Here is a 20,616-nt window from a genome sequence, read left to right as displayed (position 1 = left end):
ATGTGCTGCGGGTTCATAGCAGTTCACAGCAGACATGCAGGATGAATCTGGGAGCACAGCGCGTCCTGCACACAGGGACAGCCAGCACCTCACCCTGGGATGGCACACGGTGTTCAGAGCAGATCTGTGTGCTTCTGTACATATTCCAGAACATCTGTGAATAGGGTCAGTTCCCCTGAGCATCCTGCTGTGCCCCAGGTGCACGTCTGAGTGCTTACAGCTCTCCGTGCCAGCACTGTACCCATACCATCAACACCACCACAGCACAGCTCACAGCCACGGCTGTGCACAAATATCTCAAGAACATCAGCATCCCTTAGCAAACACATTCCCAACTCAAGCTTCCACCTGTCTCCGAGGAGGAAAAATCCTTTTTGTTTAAGGATTTGGGTAATAGGGGAGGGAAGAGAAGTAGTTTTTATTAGGCTGCAGGCATATGAGCAGTATCTGTAAAGCCAGGGAAGATCACACTGAAACGCTGCAGAGGTGAGGAGTGCTAGAAACACCTTTAACAAAAAAAGTCCTCTGATTATGAAGACTTAAAAGAAAACTATTCCTTAAACAGTTGGCAGCAGCAGCCCAGGGTCAGCAATGCCTCTACCTGGGGCCACGTGAACTAAGAACGTTAATTGAGCCTCCTGGGTATGTAAGCCTCTTATCTACTTACACACAGCGCTTTCTCTGAGCTCGAAAAAAATGAGATTATTAGTTATTTTTAATGAACAGCAGCAGGACGTGCGTGCTCACCTGCTCCTCACTGTGCAATGCTTCCTCTGTCTCTCTCTTTAAAGCAGTGGGGATAGGAGCCACAGTCTGAAAGGGAGGTGGGTGTCACGGAGGGGACAGCTGCTGTTCATCCCGTAGGGGCTGAGGGTGCTCTCAAAGCTGCGGTTCAGCGCCTTAATCCCACAGCTGCTTTAGGTGCTTCAGATCTGCCACCTCAAAGCTGTCACGCGAGGCTCTCGCTGCATCAGATGGGGAGCGCAGGGCCTCAGCTCCTGGGAGGGACATGTAAAGGCCATCTGGTCCAACTCCCCTGCACTGAACAGGGATACCTACAGCTGATAGGTGCTCAGTGCTTGCTTCTTGCTGGGAAAGGCTTCTGCTTCACACTGAAACACTGGGGGTGTTGGTGAGAGGCAAAGAGAAGCAGCAGTGAGGAGGCTTCCTTCCAAACTTATATCTGATTATAAAACCCCCACTGACCCCTTCATGTCCTCACATTCCTTTGACTGATGAATTCCCGAATTCATGCCTCGTTAAACATCTCATGCACTTGGGAAATCTGTCCAAGCACATCAAATCCAGGTGGGTTTCAATATTTTGTAGCCCATCAGTGAGAACTCACTTGCAGAAGCAGGCAGGTAGAGAGGCTTGTTTTTCTGCTCTGAGTTTTCTCTCCTGAGCTACAGCCCAACATGGAGAGCACATTCATGCCAAAGGCAGCTCATGCTGCAAACACAACCCTTTATCATCCTTTAGAAGAGGATGCTGTGAGGTCGACACAAAGATAGATGACAGGATGGCTGGTTCTTCCTGACACTGTACTTAAGGGATAACCATGGGCTTTTATTTGCTGGGCTGTAGTCAGGGAGTGTTGGTGCTCCTGAGGGTGAGAGGCAATGGGGAAAGACATGCCCTGTACCAGATGTGTGACAGACTCGTGTCCTTCCCAGGCCGGGTATCATTTAACCACAAACAGCATCCCCAATGGAAGGACCTGGGGTTTTTAAGGTTGGGAGTTTTTAAGCTTGTGACCTTCCCCAAACCCATCCCCACAGCTCCAAACATCGTCTGCCCGAGGGCACCACCTAGTGAACGCCGGCACTGCGCACATCCGCGACGAGCAGGAGTGCAGAAAAGCCGGCGGTGTCGTTGGGGGGCTCAGCCCAGAGGGCAGAAGCACATTTTTGCTTTCCTCGCTCTCCAGTCCGGTTATTTTCCAGCTTACTCCGTGGCGATGAGGGCACGGTGGGGATGGGTTGATGGTTGGCCTGGTTGATCTCAGCAGTTTTTCCCAACCTCAATGATTCTGTGATGCCCGGCCCCATCATGCACTTTATAGAAACCTTCGCTGTGTTCCATCCATCACACAGCACACTACTGTTAACCCGTGCTCAGAACAGGGTCTTGCTGCCTTCCAAACACTAACACTTGCTGCTCTGCCCTGTGCTGGATGGCCTTGGGAAGGCGATAACGTATTGCTGTTATCCAGTTTGGAGAAAGAAACAAACATATGGTGGCTCATGCATGAGTTGTTTTGCGAGGGGATCCCAGAGAGGAGTGCTCTCGATGCTCTCTGCACTTCCCATAAGAATGGCCCTGACCTCCAGGCGGCTCCAAACCCCACTTTTGACTCAGAAAATTGAAAAAAAACACCCTCAGCAAGAGTGCATCTGCACACGAGGTGAGCGGGGATGGGGAACAGCAGGCTGGAACACCACGAGGATGGTGCAGAGCTTAAAGCTCCCATCATCTCCTACCAGCGGAGAAATGACTTCAGAGCTGGACCTGTTGCCAATGGGGCCTCGCTGGGAGCCCGCTGCAATGCTGGGAGCCCTGACACTGGGAGGGTTTCTTCCTAGCCCACCCCATGCACCCCACAGCTCCAGTGTGTGGGATCGGGGTTGCGGGATCGGCGCTGGCTGCCCGCTCAGATGGGGCACGGGGAGCAGCGCCGTCTCCTTTCCTCTGCAGCGAGTCGCAGAGCTGAAGTGGCTTGTTTTTCATCAGGGAACAGCTGTTGCTAGGCCACACTTGTCCCTGCATTGGCAGGGAAGGGATTTTGCAGCCAATCGGCACCCGCGCACCCCTCCCGCAGCTCAGTGCTAAGCGACCCGCAGATGTGCCTATTCATTGCTGGATCGCACCTATTTGCCTCTTCCGGCCAGGTAGGTTAATAGGGCTCTGGAGATGTTAATTTAGAGCAGGCGGCTTTCTGCCCTGTAATTCCCACTGCGGGTGGAGAGAAGGGTGATGCTGGCGCTCGGGGTGCAGGCAGGATGGTTCCCCCTTTTTGCAAACCGGTTTAGTTTGCAATGAATGGCCGCAAATGGGGGCAGATCATCTCTGTGTCCCCACAGCAAAGCAGCCCCAGTGCAAACTGCCCTTGGATAGGGGCATCTTTGGTATCTGTATCGCTCTGTGCACGACCACACTTGGGGACCATGACCACGTTGGGGATTATGACTTGCTGTATGGAGTGAGAGATGAATCCCTGTAGTTCTCCTGCTCAAAGTGCTGTTGTGTACCAAACACCCTATGGGCACCCCATGGCCATGCAGGAGGAGCAGAGCCCAAGAGCAGCCTCCAGCATCTCCAGCCACACGGCCAACACAAGGCAGAGGTGCCCCAGCTTCGAGGGCTGCAAAGCCCCCAACCAAAACCACCAAAACCATGCAGGAAATGGGACAACCCACCCTAGACTCAGTTTTGGAGGGTCCCTTATGATGAGCACCATTCAGGCGGATGGTGGGGAAGGGAAGGCTCGATAACAGCAGCTCCAATTGTCTGCTGCTCGGGGAGAAGCTGTTGCTAGACAGAAGAGAAAGCCGTCGCCATCAGCTCCCATTGGCTCAGCCCCACTCCAATGACGAGCTTATCAGTTACCTGCTCCTGCAGCTGCCTGAGAGAACTCATTTGACAATGTTTTTCCTCTGATAAAAAAGCCCCGAGTTCCCATTGCTGGATTCGTGGGCTCTTGTTAATCATTATTCAGGGTCGTCGAGACGACAGACGGCTTTTCTGCCCTGTCTTGAATAGTCACGAAATGTAACATCACCCAGGAGCTGCCTGGAGTTGGCTCCTGCTTTGCTCTGCTCTGCTCTGCCTGCCCAAGGATGCTCAGCACCACCGGTGTTGGTACAGCACAGCACACACCAGCAGCTCCCTGACATTTAGGTAATATTCACAAACATCTGTGAAAATCCTGATTAAGTCCTGATCGGTTCACTGGGTGGAAAAAAAGGGGGAATATTGCCATTACACTGAGCAAACCCGATGTCAGCAGCTCTATCCTATCATCTACCCCAGGGCTTGCTTTCTCATCTGGATCTCCCTCCTGGAGCTTTCCCAAAGGACCTGCAGGGATTCTCCTCCACCACATCACTGCAGTTGTGCCTTGGGGACTCGTGGGCTTCCCAGCACATGACGTTTGCAGCCCTTCTAAGCCAATGGAAATCCATCCCGACCCCCAGTTTGTGTCCCACCTTCTCCAAGAGCTGGGAATTGCAGCACAGAAGCAACGCTTGCCCAGGTACTGCACCGCTGCTTTCAAATATTGGTTGAGACTTCAGAAATGTTCTGTGCTTTTCTTTTTTTCAACTGCTCCTGTTTCTTCCCCGTGCCCGACTGCCGTGCAGGATGAGTCACAGCTGATAAACACCCAGCTCTCCACCCTGGTGCCACCAGACAGGACCTAGAGACAGCTGGGCGGGCTGGACTTCCCAGCCCAGACTGAGTCAATCTCCTGCCCTCCATGTCAGCCATTGCAGATGTCCCAGCAGGAGTCTTGGAGCAGAGGGGACCATCCCACAGCCCCATGAAGCCACCCAGCACCAGGATTTGTTTATCCCAGCCACCATCAGACCACCGAAGAGACATTTTTTGATGTCAGGTATGTTGGATGTGCTGGAACACAGCACTCAATCACACCAACACACGCAGGAGGCTTTTGCAACAATAATTTTTAATCCAGAATTGGACAAATATGACAAAGTGCATTCTAAGCTGTTGTTCATGTGATGTAGAAACTGATTAGACCTGAACTTCCTTTCCAGGCTTCACTGCAAAGAATACAGGGGGAAAAATGGTGGTGTAACACCAGCCCCGGATGCTCTGCAGCAACCAGGCAGCAGCACAGCAGCTCTGAACTGCTGTCACAGGGCCACGATGTGCAGCATGGAGCACAGAACCTTCAGAGAAACCACTCGCCTCAGCTCTCCCACCATTAGCAGCAAGATGACAGCAGGGAGGGCATCCCCTCGGAGGGCAGTGGAGGTGCCCTAAGAGCCCCACTCCACCACTGTGCTCCTCCAGGCTGGCACCACGTGTCCCTCCACACCTCAGGTGTGAAGGCACAGGGATGTCCCCGACACCACGGACAGAATGCCGTCCCTGGTCAGAGGGTGCCCACCATCAGGTCCTGGGGCCAGTACTGGTCATCCATGTACTGATGGCTGTCAGTGATGGGGTCTGTGGGGCTGGGGGGCCGGGGGGGCTGGCTGCGAGCCAGCTCTGCCTCCCATGGCACCTCCACCAGTCTGTACAGCTCCATGGCCGTCCGTGCATCCTCCACTGATGAATGCCCTCTGCAGCCCACCTGAATGAAGGGGAGAAGCATTGTTAGGGAGAAGATTTTAGCAAAAATCACCCACGGCACTTAGAATCATAAAACATTATCATAGAATATCCCGTGTTAGAAGGGATCATAAGGATCATCAAGTCTAACTCTTGACTTGTCTTAAGAACAAGAGTTGAGGGTTTGGATGCAACACCGGACACATCTAGGAGGTGAGGGTATCTCTTTACCAACTGCATGCAACTGTCTCTGCCTCCCCACACTGACCCAGGACCAGGCTGACCCCATAAGCTTGTACAAACCGTGGGGCTCACCTGGATCTTCTTCTGCAGCAGGTGCCTGGCCAGGCTCTTAAGAGAGGCATTGGCCCCAGGGGGCAGCCCGGCCCTCTGGTTGAGCAGTGGGATACGACTGGTGTCCCGCGTCCTCTCCTTTGGGTGGAAGTACTTCAGGGCCTGGAAGTCATTGTGGATGGCGTGCCCAACCACGATCTTATCCTTCAGGATCTTCAGGATCTGGAAGCATCAGAGGGGGTTAGATGAAGCACTTTAAGTATAGGACAAACCGCTTTGCATTCAATACAGTTTCTTCACGTCTACTTTCTTCAGCTTCCAAGGAGTGAGAAGCAACAAGTGAGACCCATTACTTAGCTCACGTTCTTCTCAGAAAGAGCACTGATGCAGTGGCACAGGCTGCTCAGGGAGATGATAGCCACCATCCCTGGAGGTGTTCAAGACACGAGAAGCTATGGCACTGAGGGATGTGCTCAGTGGGCATGGGGGGTGGGTTGGACTGGGTGATCCTAGTGATCACTTCCAACCTTAACAATTCCATGAAATCACACGCCAGACTCACTGTGCAAAGCTACCACAAACCCAAACGTCAGCCCTTAACTCTCGCAGTGCCAGGACCTCACCTCCTCCTGGGCAGCCCGAAATTGGATGGCGTTCTCCATGTGCCGCTTGGTGATGCCGCTCCAGCGGGTGCGAAAGTCCACGATGGGCAGCAGGGGCAGGACATATTTGTCATAGATGACGTCCCCATCGTAGCTAACGATGGAACAGCGTGCCAGCTCGCTCTGCTTGCCCCGGGGGCCCGTGCCCACCATCTCACAGTCAATGGCCACGTACTTGTTGGGACGCGGGAGGCACGGCTGGAGCCCTGTGATGGTGTTACCCACTGACGTCCCGGAGCAGCGGCCCACAGTGCTGTCCGGGGAGGTGGATGGTGACACGGACAGCCCCAGCTTGGAGACCTTCCAGCCACGTGGTGTCACACTGCTGAGCCCGCCCGGGGGTCCCTGAGTGCCCAACCGGCGGCGGGGTCTCAGCAGCCCCTTCTGCTCCAGCAGAGCCCGCCGCTCCATGAAGCGCTGGTGCCTGCGGCTCTTCTTCTTGCTCCCGGGACCCTGCGGCATCATCCTAGGGCTGGGGGACCCGGCGGGAGCATGGGTGCGTTTTGCAGTAGGCACAGAGGCTTTGGGAAGCAGCAGCGGGGTCATCTGGCCTTTTCCTGGAGACAGGCCTGCAGGGAGCACAGGGCTGTGAGTGCCCCGAAGCCCCGGAACGGGGCCTCCTCCCTAAATACACTCTCTGATTACCTATCCCGTTTCCAGCCCCTCTGTCCCACCTCCCTATCACGGCGCACCCCCCAGGCTCCTGTCTGCCTATTGCCGGGCCCCAACCCCCCCAGTTCCCCAGCTCCAAACCCCTACCCGCCCCTTTACCCAATCCCAGACGGTTTTCTGCCCCGTCTCCCATCGCAGGGCCCACATCCCCTCCGTGCCCCCCGCCCCTACCCGGCCCGCACCCCTCACCCACCTCAGGCCGGCACAGCTCCCACGTGTCCGGCCCGGAAGCCGCCGCGTTCACATGCCCGGGCAAGTTCTGACGTGACCCCGCCCCCTATGTTTTTCCATTGGCTGCGTATGAGATGTGATTTGCATACGAGGGGCGGGATTGGTGCGTCACCGCGGAGGGGCGGGGCTTCCCACTCCCCGGTAACATGGCGCTGCGGTGCAGCGTGCGTGCGGTGTGCGTGCTTTGGGTGTAGGGCGGCCCGGGCCATTTGGCGCTTCAGCTGCGAGGTGTTTTGGCTGCAGCGTGTGCCAGCTCCGGCTTAAACTGGCGTCCTTGCTTCTGAGGGTAACGCGGACATTGGACCGGGTCTCTGCGTACGAGCTGTGGGTGCCCCGTCCCTAGAGGTGCACAGGGCTGAGCTGGCAGCCGGGTCTGATGGGTGCCAAGCGGTGCGTGGCAGCGGGTTGGAACTTGACTTTAGGGTTCCTTCCGACTCAACTGTTCTGTGCTTCTGTTTGGCTGCAGGTTACCCTATATGTGCCCTATAATGCAGGGAGCTGCTGTAGGGGATGGTATCAGAGCTGAGGGGCAGTGATGTGGGGTGCACGTCCTTGGGGGCCCTTCCCAGCAGCGGGGCAGCTCCAACTGCAGCAGCAGAGGTGTTTCAGACCGACCTCTCGTTGCTTTGCTCTGGGTTTTCACCAAAGCAACGTTCGAGGTGATCAGAAGTGGGGAAGGATCCAGGAGCAGCCCAGCCACTGTCCTCACGTTGGGGCTGGGAGACTCCTGCAGCGCCGGAGAGGCCGTGCGCCCTAAGGCAGACTGTGACTTGTTGTGGTGGGATGAGCCATACAACAACAAAATCACTAGTCTTCCAGAGGGCACCGCGGCCATCCTCGTCCCGTAACCGCCATTGTAGGGATGTAGGATGAGGGTCCTCACCCTCTGCCTCCTTTCTGCTCTGTTCTGCCTGGTCAGGAAGGTAAGATTGAAATCGACATTTAGTTTTTCCTTGTACTTTTATGGCTTTCATTCCGGCTAGCAAACCTCTTCCTCAAACCCCTCCCTTCGTGTTTTGCCTCCCTTTCTTCTGTTCCACCTGCTCAGCTAATTAATTCCCTCTAATGAGAGCAGCTGGAATGTCCCAGCACAACTTGTTAAGGAGCCTGGGCAGGTGTTTTTGCAGAGATTTCTGCTCAGCTCAGTTATTTTTGGTGGAAGTCCAGTGCAGTTCTTGAGGTTGGCTCCTTGGTGCTTTTGGGGTCTCTCAGCTCGGTGTTCACCCTGTGGCACCCTGCAGCCCCAGAGACTCTGCTGCTGGATGCCTGATTGAGGCTGGAGCACTGGGATCCCCCTGTGTCTGTCAGTGGGGGTGGCTGATGGCGTCTCCTCAGGACATCAGTGTTGTACATAGGGGCCACTCAGCCTGGTTTTCCTCCAACATCACCATCCACTGCTGCAGCCCTTGCTCAGTCAGCTCCTTCCCAGGCTCTGTGCTTTGCAGGGTGTGTATGTTTTGCCCTAAAACCCTTGTGCTCGTGTTGAAACCTCGGTAAGAGCATTAAGGACATTTGGAGAGGAAAAGAAAAGCATTTTTCTTCTGGTTTTACAGGTCAGGTTGCAGGTGAATTAGCAGCACCCTTTGTCTCCATCAAAGCCAGAAAAGTCAAAATTGCTTTATATTGATCCACACGAGTGTCCCTCCAATCCCACTGACCCCGGGTTTGCAAGGGACTGTGCTCACCCCACAACACAGAGGGAGGAAGAGTTGCAAAGGAGCAAAAAGAACTGTCCAATACAAGGGAGAATATGGGAAGCCAGGTGGGAGGGAGATGCTGAGGGGAGCTCCCTTGGAGAGTTGTGGTGCGGGGCACAGTGCTGCTGGCACTGCTCTGGGTGTCGCAGTGCTGCAGGGCACGCCGGAGCCCAGGGATATTTCTGCAGCATTTGTGCTATTGGAAATAATAACAAAATCAGTAAAACTCGGGACGGATCACGGAGTGAATAACAGGGCGAATGTGCGGGATGAATAATTTACGAGGCTGGCCCTGCTCCAAGCCTGGGCTCAGGCTGAGCACCGGGTGGCTGTGTCCCCCTCCTGCTCCTGCAGGAAGAGCCTTTGGGTGGTTCTTTGGGCAAGGTGTTCTGCCCTGCCTGTCCCTGCCCATGCCTGCAGGGTTTTTTGCTGGGATCCCTTTGAGAGGATTTCAGTGATTTGTATCTAACTTGGGGCTTTGCAGAGGGTGGCTGCAGGCTGACAGATACATTTGTCTGCTGTCCTCCCCTGTCCCCAGCCGTGTCCCTGCTCGCATGTGGTGGCTGCAGGCGTAGGGATGGGGTGTTTGGGATGGGAGCTGAGTGCACACCAAGTCCCTGCGCTGGGAGGCGGCAGCGGCAGGCAATTAACGTGATCATGTTTATGAATGCGAATCAGCAATTCCAGGTGAAGTCCCTGAGCGTCGTGCTGAGATGAACAAAGCTGCTCGCCCAGCCAGGACCCCTGCCAGCACCAGTACATCCCTGCTGTGACTCTGAAATGTCTCATTTCCCAATTCCAGCCTTAACGTGTCTCCGTTTCTCCTATTAACCACCTGCGTGCTGCTGGCTGTCCCTATTCCCTGCCCTCTCCCTGGGGTTGGGGACATCCTATGGCCATGGGGACAGCAATGGGGAGCTCGGGGTGATGCTGCTGTGGGTCTGTGGGACAGCAGGAAAACAAACCCAGCCCACCCTGCTTTGCTGGCTCGCTCCCAGGAGAGCGGTAAGCAATTAGGGGCTGCACGGAGGCTTCATTATAGCTCTGTCATGGCCTCGTTTGATGAGACATTTTATTGCCAAACTTATTAAAAGTGAAACGTGCAGTTTCTGCGCAGCAATTTCCTGTCTGTGGCGATAAGCCAGGCTGTGCCTGCTGTGTAATAAACTGTTATTTTTATGTATGGCCCTGGCTGGGGTGGCAAGGAGGAGAGAGGGCCTGTCTAGTGTTAATTGCGATGGTTAATGAGATCTATTTTGGGACTTAGGCACGAGGTGGTGCTGCCCTCCCCTGCTATTGCTCCGTGGCTGCGGTGCCTCCAGTGACTTTGTGCTCTGGGTGTGGGGATGGGGTCAGCTTCCTCCCTTTTCACCCTTTCTTCTCTTCCTCCTTCTCCTTCCTCCCCCAAAATGGTCCTGACCATCTCGATGCACCCAGCCCCAAACCCTTGACTAGAAATTATAGAACCACAGAATGGCTTAGGGCTGCCCAGAGCCCCATCCAACCTGGCCTTGAGCACCTCCAGGGATGGGGCACCCGCAGCTCTGGGCAGGTCACCCATCTGCTGTGAACCCCCTGTTGTGCACTTGCACTGAGTTGTTCTATGTAGTCAGGAATTGGATTCGCTGATTCTCATGGTTCCCTTCTAATCTGGGATACTTTATGATTTTATCCTATGCTTTCTGCATGGGTGAACAAGGAGGTGCTCCTAGAGGGGATGTGACTCGCAGTCCCAATGTCCCCTGTGCTACACCACTGGTCCTACCAGAGTACCCCAGCGTCCCCCATCTCCTAAAATGCAGCACCTGATAAATGTCATTTTGCACTGTCAGAAACAAAATGTCCTCTCCAGGTGTGCACCTCTGTTTAATTGCATCTTTTTAGTATGCTCTGAATGGAAACTTTTCTTTAAAACGGAACATACTGAATTGAGTTTACAAAAATGCTGATTACTGTTATTTTTTTCCTAGCTGGCCAAAGATACCCATTGAATTCGACCTGGGGCCGCTCCACTTTTCCTGATAAACAATTTGTCAGAAAAATTTCTCTTGGCTCAGGGAGTCCTGCGAGTTATTTGTCAGCAGCCAAAGCCCTGTTGGGTGTTTCCCATATGACTTCTCTTCTTAACAGCAGCTTTATTGGTCTGGGAATTAACGATAGAAAACGCGATACTTGCTATTCATTGCAGCCATCCAAAATGCCACTCATCTCATCAGGCTGCAGAAGCAAAGCAGAGCGCTCTCAGAGCTCCCACATCCCTGTGTGCCACCGCCATGCAGCAGCGTCGCCCCAATTTGCTCCCCCAGGTTGAGAGACTGCAGCAAGTTCCCTGTCCCCATCCCTGTCCCCATCCCTGTCCCCAACCCCTTCCCAGCCCCTTGCTGGGTGAACTCCCTCCATCGTCAGCCTCGGCCCTCGTTAATTTGTATTGCAGCGTGTATCGTGGGCTGACGTGTAATTAGAGCTCCTGAAGCCTGTCTCATGCTGTAATTGCCATGACAGGGGCCACAGCATATCCGCTTGTTAATTAGTAAACCACAATATCCCGGGGGCTCGTTGAGAGCTGCCTTAATTGTATTTCAGCTGGAACAGAGGGATAATTACCCTTCGCTAGCGCTGCCACTTTTTAATACTTTAGAAATGAATAAATAAATAGGAAGAAAAACCCAAACTGAGCTCCTTTTCCTCCTGGCAGCCTCTTCTCCACCCTTTGGAACACCCTGACCTGGTTTTGCTGCATCCTCCAAAGCGGCGGTGCCTGGGTTTCCTTTAGCAGAGTTTGGCCGTATGTGGGCTGGATGTCACCAACCAGCATTGTTGTCAGTGCAAAAACTTCAGGAGGATCCAGGCAATGGGATTCCTCAAATGAAAAAAAAAAAAAAAAAAGCATCCCCTCTGTTTGCACGTGCAATGGGCTGCTCAGGGTGCTGCTGCTGCAGCTCTGCCTGTTGGGACTGTGCTGCACCCATGTGCTTGCTTGGAATGCTGTTTACTGGGAATTTCATCCTGACTTGCGTTTCACATCCTCAGTGTGCTTGGAGTGCCATCCTTGTGGAGGACCTTGGTGCGCTTGACTGCAGAGCTCCAGCACTGGGGGATCCTGGAGGTGGATCACCTTCTAAACCCTTTTCGTGGCGAATCTTATCTCTTCATTCAGCTGACAGCCTTTTGGGACCTGGCTAAAAGCTTCTCCATCCTTCGATGCGCAGGGTGCCCTGTGGGGTACGGAGGTGCTGAGGCTCAGCACTGCAGTCAGCTCTTGGCTGCTCCAGGGTGTTTGGGGAAGGTGAATCCGAGGAGCGACACTAGCATGCAGCATCCGTGCTTTTCCTTCTGCTTCTCCCCCAGCCGACACAAAGAGCCCGGCATCAGCAGCCCTGCGAATTCCTGCTGTTCAAAAAGTTACATAATGGGCAACCGACCTCTGTGAGACGGTTTGTGAATTGGTTGAAATAACAGGCCTGGCTCTCTCCTGGGAAGCTGCATGGAGGTCAGCCTTGAAGAAAAGAGCGGTACAGCAGCTCCTAGCATTAGCAGGAAGAAATAACTGAAGCAGAGAGACTTGAACGTAATTACAGCCTAAGAGCTGCGATGGGAACTCAGCGACCTGAGCCCATCTCCTGGACTTCAGTGCAATCAACAGATTGACACCACCAGCTCGTGAAGGCTGGTTTCTGGAAGTCGTGCAATGGTGCTGAATGCCAGAGCAGGTGGAGAAGCAGCACAGGTGGCTGTTGCAAAGGCTGGAGCTAGGAAAGGGTCTCAAATGCCATGGAAGAAGCAGATGGAGGCAACCACTGGAACGCTCTGTGCTTAATTGAGGGCACCTTCAAGGGTGAGCACGAGGTGGCTGCCCACCACCGGGATGCTCTGCTGCTGCCATGTGAGCCGCTGTCATTAGACCCAGGAATGGAGTTTATAGCTGAGTAACCACAACAACTTCGCACAAATTAAACAGCATACTGCAGGTTAATTAGATTTCTTACTGCTGCCTCAATTAACTTAGCCCTGTCATCTGCTGTCAGAAGTGGATGGAGACCCTTTGAAATTCATGGGCTCTATCGTTGAGAGATGGAAATGGGAAAACCTCTCCCTGAGCAACCACACCTGTGAGTGATGTGTGTTTGCATGGATGGGCAATGCCATCTTCTGTGCTTGGAAACCCCTTTGTGTGGCAGGGGAGAGCAGCAGGAGATGCATTTGTCCTCCACCAGCATAGTGACCAAGGAGGATTTCCCTTCTGGTGTTTCAAACTCACCTTGTCGTACAATATTTAAAAAAAAAAAAAAAAAACCATTTTTGGAGAAAAAGTGTTTTTTTTTTTTTTTAATCATTCCACACAACGCTGTGTGAATGCAAATAAATAAAAGAGCCCCCTATGAAAACATCTGAGAATGCTGGTTTGTATTTTTAAACCAATTTCCTTCGACTGTGTCAGGGCCTGTTTTGTGTTTGCTCGACAATTATGTGGCTAATGAGGACAGCCACAGCTACATTAGGCAGGATTAGGAAGAATAAGGCTACAAATGCTTCAGTGTTTAAGACAACCACTGACTAATGGGGGGTAGGAGGGCATGCCCCTGGAGCAGGCAGCTCCTCACAGGGTTTCTTATGCTGCTTGGTTGGGCAGGAGGGAAGGGGAAGAGCAGGAGTGACAAGGGGGGCTTCTAGACCCATCTGCTGGGGGCTGACCATGCCTGTGGGATAGGAGGAAGCTCAGGGTGCAAAGCAAAACATCTCATCCTCAATGCCCTCCTCACGAAGAGCTTTGTGGAATGGCTGGGACACAGACGTAGACCTGGCAGAGGCTGTACTGAATGCTCACGAATCAACTCAAAAAGTGAGCAGCTGTGGTTGTACCGAGAGCCCTGCTTCTCCAGCAGCATCATGGGCTTGGGTGTGCTCATCACAAGAGGAGGGAACTGGAGACACCTCTCCCTGACAGTGGTACTGGAGGGCACAGCTCTGCAGAATGGTTGAGGTGGCACGGTCCCTGCTCTTCCTCCCTCTCTTTCCATTGCCACTGTGATGCCTATTGCTAATCTCCAGCTGCTTAATTGGCCCCAGCGCTTGGTCTCAGTTGCCATGATCCCGCAGTCTGTAGGGTGGCACTAATCCTCCAACCGAGGAGAGGTGCCTGCAGCTCAAGGAGACCCCACAGAGACCCCAATCCCATAGGGCTATTTTCATCAGCTGCAGACCGTGGTACCTTGGGGGCCACGCCTGCCCCTACTCTGCCCCAGTGTGTCCACAGTGCCTGTGCCTGTGAACTGAGCTCCTGAAGAAGATGGCACGGGTGCTGAAGAGCCTCCCCTGAGTGCAGCAACTGAGTTGCACTTCGGCAGACTAATTTACGCCCTAATTGGTGTGGAAACGAATGCCAGAAAGCGCTGGAATATCGAGAAGTGAAGCTCTCCATCTTGGCTTCCTTCAGGGAAATGGTCTTAATTAAGAGCCTGTCTTGCAAAGAGAGATAATTTCCAGCTCTGTGTTACGATAGGAGCCAGGATGAAGGTTGCAGCTGATACCATCTTCACTGGATCCACTTGGCTGTTGCACAGCGAGAGCAAACCTGGGTGCAGGTTTCTCTGACAGCTTCATCTTGTGCCCAGCACTCTATGCATGCCATGAACTTGAGCGCCTTCCTCGCCCAGTGCTCTACAGTCCATCCCTCTGACCCTTATGGCTGCATTAGGGCTCCTAAAGAACCCGTTTGTCCTCCCATCACCAGGTCCCATCACAAGAGGCTGCACCAGCTGCACAGGATCACTGTAGCAGCCCAACCCACACCGGCTCTGGCATTGACTTCATGCCTACAATCTCCACCAATATTTGCACTGCGGTTGTGCAAACTTCACGCCATTCATTGACAGCCCTCGGGCTGCAGCGGGGCTTTTCCCTGCTGTATTTGCTCTGGTTCCCTGCTGTATTTGCTCTGGGTAAGCAGTGGTTTCCCTCTCCCTATGGCCCCTAGCCGCCTTCCAGCCTCAGCACCGCTGGTCCCATCACCGCTGCCTGCAGAGCACGGCTGGCACAGAGACACCCCAGCCCCTTCCCCATGGCCCCGCTGTGCACAGCTGTTCCCTTAGAAATAGCTGTTGCCATGGTTTTTCCAAAGAAAACACATCTCCCCCCACACCCCCCTCCCCGTTCCCCACCGCCACTGCTCCCCACCGCCTTAACCTTGTGACAGCAGCTATGACGCGCTCCCGCAGAAAGGCCACTTGGTGTAGCCATGGTAACAATTAGCTTTCTCTTGCTTTTCCCTCGGGTGATGGGTGCGAGGCAGACCCGTGGCTGCTCTCCTGCAGTGAGAGCTCCCCCCAACCCCACATTGGAGCATCCTAGCTGTGTCCCTCGCTTGGACACACGGACATCCATCCGTCTTGGGTGCCGTGGGCATGTCCTACGTAAGTTCTAAACATCTCCTGGGGTTCCACCAACCGCTGCAGGAGCTGAATGCTAGGAGAAGGGGAAAAGCACCTCCCGAGCATGGGAGAAGGAAGGAGGGAGGAGGATGGAAGGGGGCTCCAAGGGAAGGGGCATTGCATGGGAAAGCTGGGAGCTGGCCAGGATTTTGGCCATCCATTTGGCCCAGGGTAGGATGCATGCTCCAATTTGGTGCTTCCCAGCAGCAGTTGGATAAACACAGTACAAAGCTGCTCCCTGTGTATAGCAGAGTCACAGCTGCTGACTGCAGCAACTAAAATAAGCGTTTCCCTGCTTTTTATTCCTCTGAGCCCGGCAGAGCCCACTCAGCCCCAGGAGTGGAGCTGGAGTCTATTCTTAGCCCTGCAGAGCCTCACAGAGCTGGGAGGGAGAGGGAGTCTCTGCGTGGAGTGGGGACCACTGTTTTAACACCATCCTATCCCCAGAGCCCGGCCTGGCCCCAGGAAGGCACTGAGATCCATAGGATGCTGATGTTTGGTCAAGGAGGATTTGGGAAGAAAGCAGCAGCGGGGATACCCCAGCACAACTCTCAGCATCGCTGCAGGATTCGGCATCCCCAAGGAGTGGCTGCAATGCAGGTGGCTTTCAGAGGGTGCTCGTGCAAAGCTGCTTTTATTCCCACTGAAATGGGCACGAGGGGAATCAGAAGAGCTCAGCTCACAGCTGTCTTTGCCCCCAGGAAGGGAGATTTAAGGGGAGTTTTGTGCAGTCCTCACTGAGAGTCACCCCTCTGCCCGGACATGTTTTTGTCCATCCCGACCCTCCTCAGTGATTTCAACGTGTGCTGCAGCCCATGGCACCTGGAGGATCACTGCCAGCATCGTGTCAGCCCCCAGCATCACACCCACATCCCCCCGGGCATCGTGCTCTGAAACGTGGGGTGGTGAGGGATGACTCCGTGGACACAGGGCACACAGCTGGTCACACACGCTCCAACCATCATCCATGGGGACAACCCTCGGGACAGGAGCAGGGATGGGGAAAAGGCAGGGATGGGGAGAAGGCAGGGATGCAGGCGGTGCTGGAGGAGAAGCCCCAGCTCCATAGCAACAGGTACTCGCCGTGTAATGGAGTCTTTTCCGCTCGGCCTCCGCAGCCGTCAGCCTTATTCGCATGGCCATAAATAATTCAATTTTCTCATTCACACACATGAATGCTGCGGGCCGGGGCTCCGGGTGCACTCAGCCTCCATCTGGCCAGGGGGGAAGGGGAAGGCAGGGCTCGATAATAGACTCCGGCGTTTGTTTAACATGGATGAGTGTGGGCAGATGGCCTGGGGATGGGGAGGAGGTGGGGGATGCTCCGTGGCATCCTCAACGTCCCCAGGTTTAGCCCAGTCCCTTGTGCTAGGTGAGGAGGAGAGGAGAGCAGGGACCTGGTGCATCCGAATCAGCATCTCTGTTAGAGACAAGCGTGTTTTGGGTGGGATGGTGCTAGGTGCATTTGGATTGCCTTTGGAGCATCCCACTGGGGAGATGTCCTAAGGATCTGAACATCAGGGTCAGCCCTATCCCTGGTGGTGCGGGTGCAGGAGCTGCTCTCAACATGAGATATGGTGTCTGGAGATGGCATTGGCCATGCAATGGGGGATGTTCTGTGCCACAGCTGCTGTTCCACACCATGTCCTGCTCTTTGGGCGGGCAGCCCCAACCCCTGCCTTGGGCACAGAGTAACCAGAGCCCTGGAGAAGGGGAGCAGCCCAGCAATGAGCGAGCTCCATACCACCTTCTCCCAGGGAGCGTGGGGAGGCCTGATGAGAGAAAACAATATAATTAGTGGGTTCATTGGCTACACACATGCCATGGGGGGCTAAGATGTGAGGGACAGTCATCACTGCCATCGCCATCTCTGCAGGTTTAGCATCACCCGGTCCAATGCGTGCCACAAAAACGTGGGTTAAGAGATGAGACCATGCAACGACATCACTATCGGCCACCCACACTCCGGGGTCCCTCTGCAGGAATGGTGTCTGCAGGAGGTGGTGGGATGGAGCTGGCTGACGCGCGGATGTGCTGAGAGCTGCCACGTATTTGGGTACAGCACGTGTGCATGGATGTGTATTTGGGTGTGCTCACACACAGACACAAATTCTCTTTGGGTTGCACTGGGAATGGGCTCTTGCAGATATCAGCAATTCTGGCCAGCCTGCACTCCACCGCTTTCCCTGCCTGTTGTGTTTCCCCTACTTGCTCCATGTATCCACCTAGGCAGACCACGGTTATTTTCAGCTCAACTCCGGCCCCCTGCACAGTTAAGATTATGTCCACACAGCACACGCCTCATGCATGATCCCAAGTCTCCCTCTGGCACCCCAGCACCATGGGGTGGTCAACCAGGCAGGTCAGTGCCCCCTCTGTGCTGCTCGCTACACTGGGAGGGCAGGCACTGTCTGCTCCATCATGCCACCTCCTTCCTCTTATGCATGGGGGTCTCGCCCTTCCCTGCACGGTGCAGCTGTGCACCCTGCTGTGGGGCGGACAGATGTGCAAACACCATGGTGCCATGCCTTGAGGTTGCCACTCAGTTTCTCTCTGCCCAACAATTAGCATCGTCTCTTCCGCACCAAACCCAGGCCCAGCCCAAGCTCTCACCATCTTCTACCATCGCTTCTCTGCATCCCAGGATGCAGGGAGCCAACTTCTCTCTGTGGGGTTCATCCTTGGATTTGGCCCCATTTCTCAAGACTGGACTGTAGAATCCCATGGTTCCATTCCTACCCTGCATAGTTCCCATCCCTTCCTGCCCGGAAGAATTTGTCCTGTGCCCTCGCTCCCATTATGAGGCTGCTGGCTCTTTGGTGGTGGGGTCCAACACAGCCCCCATGGACTTGGGATGTGGGGACCTGCACAAGCCCTTGATAGGAGCTGCTGAGGAGCAGGACACGGTCCCAATGGGTTACATCCCATGGGAGGAAATGAACCCTTCCTCTCCCTGGGAGTAGACACACTGATCTCCATGCACACATCTCCATTCTGAGCTGCTCCCAGACCCTTTTCCTACCCCATTCCCTGCCTGCACATCTGAGTGACACCAAAATCTGCAGCCGTAACGATGGCACTTACCTGCTGCTCACCCTGTTGGGGCTGGGAGGACTGAGGGACAGACACTGGGGACAGGTCCTTGCCCCCCAGGGGATGGACAGCCCCTCTCTCCCTGCTCCTTTGCCACGCACCGTGATCCCTGCAGCACCCACCACCACCCAGCAGCACCCCCTCTGGGTACATGGCATCAAATAGGATGTACTGAGGACTAGGGGATGCCACGCTGGAGACACTCACTTCCCACATGGGGGTGGCATACAAGGAAAATGGGTGCCCAGACAAGGGAATGGGAAATGAATTCAGTGGTGCTCTGGGAAAGCTGGAGTGGAGGTGCTGGGATCCTGTTGAGCCCAGTGCTGCCCCAAAGCAGAAGCATCCCAGTGCTCGGTGCCAGCAGGGCTCTGTCCCCACAGTGGGAACCCGTTGTGCCAGGGGTTGCCGTGTCTTCTGGAATCATCCCCATGCCCTCCCCAAAGGCAGCAGGAACATCCCCAGGACTGGATCGCAGCAGGTGCCCAGCGCTGGGTGTCCCCACCACCTCCCCTTGGTGGCACGGAGCGATCCCTTTGTCAGAGCCGGGGCTGCAGGGAATGGATGCAGAGAGGCAGGAGGGACCGTGGGGCCACGGAGCGCAGCCTTACCTTGGGGGATCCACTGCGGTGGTGGGAGGTCGGCACAGGAATGGGCACGAAGCGGCTCGGAAAGCCCCGGCACAGCGGGAGCTGCACGGGATATGGGGACAGGTGGGATGCAGTGGGATGGGATGGGTGGATGGATGGGATGCGGTAGGATGGGGTGGATGGATGGATGGATGGATGGATGGACGGATGGATGGATGGATGGGTGGTCGGGGGGCTGCAGGTTCCCTCACTCCCAGGTGCGCAGACAATAGCCAGGGCTCCTGTTGCAGCTGCAGACTGTCTCTTTAAACCCCTCACCAGCCCACAGGTGGCCCTGTCACCACCGTGGTCATCCATGACGTCATCGGGAGGGAGGGATGGAGAGGAGGAGGAAGGGGGGGGAGAAGCGCGATCCCCCTCCACAGCAAAAGTCCCCGAGCGCCCATGGCAACAGATTGCAAATGTCACTGCGCATCAGCGGGAGGGGCCGTCACCCACGGGTGGCACAGCGGGGACGGGGCCGTCACCCACGGGTGGCACAAGGCGCTACTCGCCAGGGGTCCTGCATGCTCTCTGCGTTGTGTAAAGGTCGGGAGAGTTTGGGAAGGTGCTGAGGGCAGCGATCAGGCGCTGGGGACAGACTGGGGGGGGCTGATGGCAGGTGGGGTCCCAGCACCATCCTTCTAGCCTGGCTCTGGGTGGCTCTGGAAAGGGTCGAAACAGGAGCCGGGGGGTTCTGACGGAGACTTTTCTGTCCCATTTTATAAAAATGGATGCCCGAATGCCCATGCGAATCTGTAAACATGAATGAATTCTCTCCCCCGGCCCCGGGGTAGAATAAAATATTGAGTTGGATCTTATTTTTTTCTTGGAAAAAATGAGAGAAATTGGAGTTGGAATTGTCATCTCAGGGCTGCTCTCTTGGCTGCATTCTCACCCCAACTGTGTTCCCAACTGAAGCTTGCTGCTCCTTGGGGCACACAGGATACTTTGCCCAAAGGAAAGCCCCACAGAGGCTGCTCCTTTCTGAGGGCGAGGAAAACACCATTGGAGATTTCTCCTGGAAGAAACCCCCCCCCCCCTATATCCAATCCACAGAGAAACACCTCCAGAAGGGATTTCCCCATGGTTCCCAAAGCACCCAGCACCTCTCCTACTGCACGTGGGTGCCAGCAGCCGTGCACATTTGGAAAGAGCACCCTGTGAGAGGGCAAAGCCTCGAGCAGGGCTACCTGCACCAACTTTGCTCTCTGCAAAGCCTGGGCGATGTTTGTTTTTCTCTCCTCCATCAGCACAGCGTGGATGGGGCCACAAGAGGGGACGGCAATATGCAGGACCTGGAGAGGGTTTTCTTTCCCTGCAAGTGTCCATGTGAGGAGATGGCCGGGGCTGTGGGCTGAGGCAGGGTGGGAGCAGAGCATCCTTCCTTTCCTTCTTCAGTCCCCAGCCTCACTCATCCCGCAGCACTTGGTACGCAGCAGCAGAAAGGACCTTGCTTCAGCAAACCCCCCAAAACATTCCAAATGAGCTCTGCTTGTTTTTTTAAGCCCCCATGCTAGCTGTGGGGATGGATGGGAAATACCTGTGCAGCACTGGGGCTCATCCCAAGGGAGCTGTGATGAGGACACAGGCATGTTTGAGGTTTGGGGTG

General features: G+C 54.9%; 1 protein-coding gene across 1 annotated transcript; it reads right to left on the bottom strand.

Moving 5' to 3' along the window:
• Nucleotides 1–4,679: 4,679 nt before the first annotated feature.
• LOC122163300 (apoptosis-enhancing nuclease-like) lies at nucleotides 4,680–7,199 on the bottom strand. Its single transcript, XM_042824470.1, has 4 exons — nucleotides 7,120–7,199; nucleotides 6,216–6,823; nucleotides 5,614–5,814; nucleotides 4,680–5,320 (listed from the first exon to the last, which is right to left on the bottom strand). Exons 2-4 carry the CDS (start codon nucleotides 6,798–6,800, stop codon nucleotides 5,120–5,122), a joined length of 987 nt encoding a protein of 328 aa, XP_042680404.1. The 5' UTR covers nucleotides 6,801–6,823; nucleotides 7,120–7,199; the 3' UTR covers nucleotides 4,680–5,119.
• Between the last annotated feature and the right edge of the window lie 13,417 nt (nucleotides 7,200–20,616).

The sequence above is a fragment of the Centrocercus urophasianus genome, unplaced genomic scaffold (assembly GCF_019232065.1).
Source record: "Centrocercus urophasianus isolate 14NV4802_14NV808 unplaced genomic scaffold, USGS_Curo_1.0 seq_23, whole genome shotgun sequence".
Taxonomy (NCBI): domain Eukaryota; kingdom Metazoa; phylum Chordata; class Aves; order Galliformes; family Phasianidae; genus Centrocercus; species Centrocercus urophasianus.
Note: the sequence above shows the minus strand (reverse complement) of the source record. Positions and strands in the feature narration are given on the sequence as shown.

What these genes read in the sequence shown, in the direction of transcription:
- LOC122163300 (XM_042824470.1), bottom strand. Translation starts at nt 6,800, where the DNA reads ATGACCCCGCTGCTGCTTCCCAAAGCCTCTGTGCCTACTGCAAAACGC. An exon ending in TTCGGGCTGCCCAGGAGGAG is followed by an intron (nt 5,815 to 6,215) that starts GTGAGGTCCTGG and finishes TGATGCTTCCAG; the next exon opens with ATCCTGAAGATCCTGAAGGA. An exon ending in TGCTGCAGAAGAAGATCCAG is followed by an intron (nt 5,321 to 5,613) that starts GTGAGCCCCACG and finishes CCCTTCATTCAG; the next exon opens with GTGGGCTGCAGAGGGCATTC.